Raw genomic sequence first — 7174 nt, forward strand, 5'->3', positions numbered from 1 at the left:
TTGACGAAAGCAAAGTTTGATGTAAAAAAGATCTTATTTCAAATACAAATCATTATTTCTAACCTTGTCAATGTCTTGACTCCATTTTCTATTCATTTCACAACGTATGGTGGTGAATAAGTGTGACTTTTCAGGAAAACACAAAATTGTTTGGGTGACCCCAAACTTTTGAACGGTAGTGTATGTGACCTAATTTTTCAGTTTGTGTATGTCTGTTACAGTACATGTGTCATGGGGCGCTGAGTGCAGAAGCTGAGAACTAAGGTGTGGACCCAAATGCAGACTGTAGGCGAGGTAGTTGCAGTTCGAATAAAGATTTATTAACACAAACTAAACAGGCTTACGCTGGGAGCTCAGCGGCAAATGTTCAAACAAAAGGGTACTCCAAACAAAACATAATCCAAAGGGAAGAATCCAAGAACAAAGTACAAACCAATGAAGTAATCCAAAAGGGCAGGGAAGGCACAGAACACTCAACACAGACGACGCAAGGACGTAACAAAGACTGGAGACACAAGCAGGCATACATATACACAGGGACTGACGAGCGGGGCGGGAGCAACACAGGTGAGGGGGATCAGGACTAATGAGACAGGTAGAGAGACAGCAGGGGAAACAGACAGATACCAAGGCCATAGGGAAACTAATAATAACCAGGAAGAAACAGAATATAAATAACTGAACCAGAACATAAGCAGACAGATCAGTAATATACCAAAAAACACAACTAACAGGGAAAACAGACTGAATTAAGATACCAATCTAGGAACTAAGATATGAGACAAGACAGATACTAAGTAACTTAAGGATGCAGATGAATAATAATTATCACAGGGCTAAGAACTAACTAAACAAGACGACACAGAGAAGCACAGAACCAAAAACGGACTTTTATTTTTATTTTTTTAAACGGACTTAAACAGGAAACATAAACACAAAAACCACATTCCTAACAACATGTGTGTAAGGTCAAAGGTCAACAAAAAGAAAAGAAAACTCAGGTGAGTGCAGGAAGGTTACCAACGTCTCCATCAGCCGTGTGGCTCTGCCTTCCCTTTGGATCCCCTCTACACACCTGTAGTTTACCTGTAGTTTGCCTGTAGTTTGCCTGTAGTTTGCCTGTAGTTTGCCTGTAGTTCGCCTGTAGTTTGCCTGCAGTTTCCCTGCAGTTCGCCTGCAGTTCGCCTGTAGTTCGCCTGCAGTTCGCCTGCGTCACGTTGATGGAGGCTTTTAGCTGAAACATGCTGGTGCTGCCATGTCGTTCCTCGGGGAAACGGCTCAGTACAGAAACAGTTCTGAACCATGACACTCGTCTCGGAGGCTCCGTCCTCATCACTCCGCCTTCTTTTTCAAACTCAGTTTTAAAATGTGAGGATGGAGCCTCACAGATGAGCAGTCAGAAGCAGGCAGGTGGAGGGAAGGTGATCCAAAGAAAGGTTCGTGGGAGGGCTGGTCCGGTAACAGGGGGTGTTTGCAAATGTTTTTCTGACCTTCCTTGGTGAGTATTTTAGGAGGCGACACAATAAGCGGTTTCATGGCGGATCTCTGTGGTGAAACTCAGTGACGTTGTGAAATTTCATACCTCCTCCACTGAAGTGAGAAACTCACAGAGAGGACGATCACAACCTCCTCTGTGAGGGAAGTTAATGAGCTTATCTTTGTCCTCTGCAGGATCAGTATCAGTTCATCTTCACGGCTGCCGTCTGCATGTTGGAGCGAGTCCTGCAGTCGGCCGGCTGTGAGCCCTACAGCAACCTGCCCGAGGTGAGCGCTTTCACAGGGACTACGAAGGGTTAACTGAAGCTGGGCAGGCAGTTCTCTTTCCACCTGTCTACCTGTGCATCGCTGCGTGTGAACAGGTGTTTGGGGCTTTAAATCAGGAGTTGTGTTGGAGGAAGGAGGAGGGCAGCTGCAGAAAGAGGAAGTGAGGCTGACTTCCTCTATGTAAATTCAGCGCTGCAGACGGTTTGAGAGCAGAGAGCGAGAGAAGTGTCTGCTGATCAACATTTAACATTTAACAGAAACAAGAAATGAACTAAAACTAGAACTAATGGACGACACTGCTGACAGGTAGGTCCACTTTAATCCAGATTAGAACCAGGAACCTCTGAAGCTGCAGATTAAACAGACTCGTGTTGTCTGTGATTTTTTGTTTCTCACTGATTCAGCCGTTTGTTGAGTCTCTAACTTCTGCTTTACATATAAAACATCTGATATCTGATCTGACCTTCAGTAAAAGTACTAATACCATGCTACAAACTATTTTATTGCTCTTCATGTGTGAAAGATATCAGGGAGTAAAGCCCAGAATCATTTACCGAGTACATTTACTTACCAGTTAACAATCACTTCTAATATCTCTCTGATAAAGGAAGGAATCTCTCTGTGCGTCAGGAACTTCAAACGTGGCGGGTGTGTTGCTGCAGACCGAAGGGATTCAGAATTAATAAATACAGTAGAGGGTGGCCGGCAATTAACCTTGAGTGGTCGGTTAGCTCAGTCAGTAGTGAACAAACCTTACAATCGGAGGGTTGTGTGTTCGGTCCCCCTGACATGAACATATTTATTCCTCTTCAACAAATTAACTATGAATAGACTGTTTCACATGCTCACAGTGAAGTGTTTGAAGGAGTGTGTTGGTCCCGGCAATTGATCCACATCCATCAGCCTCTGGACGCTTCTTTCCATTTCCCAACGTCTCCAGGAGAGGAAAGTCCTGCGCTTCTCATTCAAGGGAATCCAACCTCCCGTTTCCTGAGGTTTTGTTAAGCCACAGACTCTTCTGAATGTCTTTCAGAACTTTTCAAAGTAAAAGCTCTCAGGTCAACTTGGAAAAAAAGCAGTGCTGCACAGACTTTGCCGCGCTCTTATTTTGTAGCACAATCACTGAAGAGGAAGTGATCATGTGAGTAACTGTTGCCGTCATGCCAGAGATCAACATCAGAGTATTTCTTTATTTGGCCCGCAGGCCGCCGATTGTCGACCGCTGCTGAAGGTGACGCCTGTGTGAGCGGCGTCACTCGCTGCAGGAATTAATGATTAAAATGACCAGAACACCTTCAACACGTAGTTAAGGAAAAGGTTGCAGTTTGGTCAGCTTTAGGAAAAGGTTGTGTTTTGCGTAGAATAAGCCGCCTCCATCACATTGCTCACGTGACCTATATCATGTGATTTCATGCATGTGGCCGAACTCACGTTAGTCACGTGACCGAAGTCAGTAACGCTATTTAACTTAAAACTCAAAATAAGTCAACACAGACTTGGTTTCACACGGGAGAGTGAAAGTCCTGGGTTGGTTTGACCTGTCCGTCCACCGCCTTACATGGACTGCTATTACGTCTGCCAGTGTCCCCCTATGCTGCCGTCGTCCGTAGAGGTAAAACCGGCTGTAAAACACTGATTTAAGGTCCTTGGATGAACTCAAGGTCAGCGGTGCTGAGTTTTTTAAATGAAACCTGAGACTTAACCGTCATTTTTTTCAGGTAGAGCGTGAAGTGAATGCTTTCTGAGACTTTCAGAGTTGCAGATGAACTAAAGTGTTTTCTGTTTGTTCCACAGCTGAAGAAACCAGAGAAGAACAGCACACCTGCTTCCTCCACCAGGTACCTGATTTATCTGTCTCTGTTCCTCCTTTGGTTTGATCTGTATCTGAGTCTGTATCGGGATGTTGGTTTGCATGTACCTATTTCAATAACTTTGGTCTGCAGGTTTGGTCCATTTTGGTCTGGTCCTGTCTTGTCTTTAAGTTTAGATGTAGGCTTTCACACACAGACGGAAAGAGGATCAGATTTGATCCACCTCTGAGCCGGGAGCGTTGGTAGTAAAAGCCACATGCCCGTATTGCGTTACTTTAACATTTACTCATTTGGCGGACAAATTTATTCAAAGCGACTAACATCTAAGGAACAACATAGAAACATCAGTGAAGTAAGAGATCTACAAGTGACAGCAGATCCCAGTGAGAGCTGCTCGTACAGCACCAGTGGCTAAAGACCTGGAGGAAGAAGGAAGAGTTAACGACTAGTCCAATCACTACAGGAGAGCTGTGAGAGAACAGAAGAAGAAGAGCACAGGAAGTGATGTCAGAGGTGTTATCAGAGGAAGTGATCTCTGCAGAGTTTTCAGGAGCTTCTTGGAGTCAGAGAGGGACGCCCCTGCTCTGATGGCGTGCGGCAGCTCGTTCCACCATCGTGGCGTCACAGATGAGAACAGGGACTGAGGTCGCTTTGTGTGAAGGGAGGCAGAGCCAGGCGGCGTTCGTTGGAGGAGCGTAGTGGCCCAGAAGGAACGTGGGCTTGGATTATGGAGTTTAGGTAGATGGAGCAGACCCAGGAGGAGCTCTGGATGCAGCATCAGGGACTTGGATTTGATTCTGGAGGCCTCAGGGAGCCAGTGGAGGTCCCTGAGTGATGGAGGGACACGAGTCCTTTTGGGCTGATCAGAAACCAGACGGGCTGCTGAGCTCTGAACCATGAGTAGGGGTTACACCACAAAAGCTGGAAGACCCGCCAGGAGGGCAGAGGGGTAACCATGGCCTGAACCAGGAGCTGGGTGGCGTGCTGAGGAAGGTGGGCCTGATTATTCTTATGCTGTATAGAGCAAAGCGGCACGACTGAGAGACAGCAGCAACATGAGAAGGACAGCTGACCTTTAACTCTTTAGCTTGCCTGGATTGTTGTTTGCCTCTAGTGTTTCTGCTGTTTGGATCACTTGTTTGAACTCCCTGTGAGTGTGTACGCTTTTAGTTTTGTTAATAAATCCTGAAGAGTCCTGCGTTTGGGTCCTGAACCCGTCTGACATTCGTCTAAACCCTGACAGTGTGTCTGGATGTAAATCGATCGCATCCATCTGCTGGCAGACAGGATGTCTCACCACAAGGTGTTAAATTAACACTTTCCCATCCCTCCATCCCCATATGTTACGGCGTTATCATGGAAACGCAGCAGAGAGAGGAGACATAGGGGAGGAGGAGGAGAGGAAAGAAAACAGGAGGAGACGTGAGAGATTAGAGAATTTAAGAACAGAGAGAGAAAGAGGAACTGAGAAAAGAAGAAGTACAAGAGAGAAGTTGAGAGGAGACTGAAGAGTGTGAAAAGAAGAAGGGTGAGAGAGAAGGAGGAGGTGAGAAGTGAAAGAGGAGAGCAGAAGAAGGGAAGGGAGGAGGAAACAAGAAAGAGATGAGAAGAGAGGAAACAAGAAAGGAGAGGAAGCAATGAAGGAGATGAGAGGAGAGGAAACGAGGAGATGATCATGATTAAACCACAGTATATATCAAAAATCAGTGTAACCATGACGACTGTGGTCACACGGCTGCAGCAGGAAGTTGAGAGTGACTTCCTGTTGAGATGTAAATGTGCAGCAGCAGCGTTAACCGCTTCACTGCTGATCTATATTATCTGCAGGAGCCGGTTCACTGTGCGTCTTCAAGAGTCAGTCCTGCAATGCATCATGGTACCTGGAGTTCAGTCCAGTGCAGTCACTGGTTCTCCAGTTTGGCCTCATGTGGCCAGTTTTTCTCGTAGCTTAGTTGCTCAAAAGTCTCGTTCACTCAGCCTGCTGTACATGATATCACAGCTAGCTTATAGTTAGCTTAGCTAGCTCACTGTGTGTGTGGTGAAAATGCTTGTGCGCTCTGATGCTAAGGTATCAGAACGACTTATTTATACTTCTACAGACACATTGAAAGACTAATCAGCTCCACCTCAGCAGCTGCTGTTCGTTTATTTAACAAACAGGAAGTTTCTGTTAGCAGCTAGCATTCCTTTATCCTTCATCGTCTTATCGTGTCTTTGCGTGTGTCAACAGACTGTTATTGCCGACTGCCATGAGTGATACATATGCTGTGGTCAACAAGCCCAAACACCCCCACCCGCCTTCAGCAAGCCCCACCTACTCAGTTGTAGCCAAGCCCAGATACTGCAGCGGGAGCAGGTAGGGAAACACCCTGAAGAGAGTTTCTGTGTGACTGCATGATAAAGATGTGTTTTTTATATATACAGATGAAGTCATGATTAACTTTGCATATCGGTAGTTTACTGCGGTCTCCTGATAATTAACCCTCAGGTCGCTGCCCCCGGACCACCACTATGATAACGACCCTGCAGGAGCATCAGCGGCGCCGGTCTACAGCAGTGTCCGACCCCGAGTTAAACCTCTCAGCATGCACCTCTCTGCCACGCCCACCTACGACATAGCAACACCAGCCAATCCCAGGCTGGGGGAGGGACCGGCATCACTAGGCAGCAGCGGAGAATATCACCTGATGCCAGGTAACAAGGAGAGGAGAGGAAGGAGGCATGGATGAAAGAAATGGGATGATCGATAAGTGACTCTTCTCTGTTCCAGCTGAACCTCCTTCACAATCAGACGACGATTACGAAGACCTCGCCTCTCCGGTCTCAGACATGACCGGCCCGTGTTCACCTGGTGGCATCGGTCAGTACACCTGTACACCTGTCTGTCTGCAGCTCATGTAACACAGTCAGCCGCAGCTTCTCTGACAGCAGACAACATGATCTGTGTAAAGGTGGAGCTGTTGGCTTAGACATTATTGGAGGAATGAAGTATTCTACAGATTATTTTATCCAGTAATCTGATCAGAAATCCTTCTGCTTGGCGCCCTGGCACCGGGTCAGCTGCATAACTGAGAACGGTCAGAGAACAAGAACAAACGCACGTTTCTACATTTCCAGCTAAGAACTTAGCCTTACCTTTGCTTCCCTGCATCTCAGCTAGCAGCCATGATTTAGGCTAAATGCTAACGTTAGCTCGTTGGGATAATGGTACCTTTGCTGCAGCTTTGTGTCATCTTACGGTTATTTTTGTCATGTTTGAGCCGACAGAATGAACGAAGCATTAATGCTTTTTAGTAATCAAGTTATTCGAGTTTGAAATGTATTTTGGTATTTTTCAGGGTTTAACTGTCGTATTCAGAAGCCCAGAGGACCCAGAGATCCTCCAGCGGAGTGGAGCCGCCTGGAGAGGTGAAGCACGGGAACCGGTTCAACTGGACTGTTGGAGTGGAGCAAAGTTAACAGGAAGGGATTTGCTGTTTGTCTCCTGCTGTGATCTGTAGATATTTATGGACAGCACGTCTCCGTGCTAAACGTCTGCACTCCAACGTTTCTGTTTTCTAAATGATTGTGTTCTGACTTTTAATATAATTCTTCAGATA

At 46.3% G+C, this 7174-nt stretch overlaps 1 protein-coding gene across 5 annotated transcripts in view; it reads left to right on the forward strand.

Moving 5' to 3' along the window:
* ptpn18 (protein tyrosine phosphatase non-receptor type 18) overlaps nucleotides 1–7174 on the forward strand; it is a 21346-nt gene extending 14172 nt beyond the window's left edge. For all 5 annotated transcript variants that reach the window (XM_046055269.1, XM_046055268.1, XM_046055265.1 and 2 more), the window contains 6 exons: nucleotides 1672–1764; nucleotides 3559–3602; nucleotides 5806–5931; nucleotides 6064–6269; nucleotides 6346–6435; nucleotides 6914–7174. In XM_046055269.1, the coding sequence (XP_045911225.1) occupies nucleotides 1672–1764; nucleotides 3559–3602; nucleotides 5806–5931; nucleotides 6064–6269; nucleotides 6346–6435; nucleotides 6914–6987 (633 nt within the window). In that variant the 3' untranslated portion in view covers nucleotides 6988–7174. The remainder of the gene's footprint in view (nucleotides 1–1671; nucleotides 1765–3558; nucleotides 3603–5805; nucleotides 5932–6063; nucleotides 6270–6345; nucleotides 6436–6913) is intronic.

Source organism: Micropterus dolomieu, linkage group LG08 (assembly GCF_021292245.1).
Source record: "Micropterus dolomieu isolate WLL.071019.BEF.003 ecotype Adirondacks linkage group LG08, ASM2129224v1, whole genome shotgun sequence".
NCBI lineage: Eukaryota > Metazoa > Chordata > Actinopteri > Centrarchiformes > Centrarchidae > Micropterus > Micropterus dolomieu.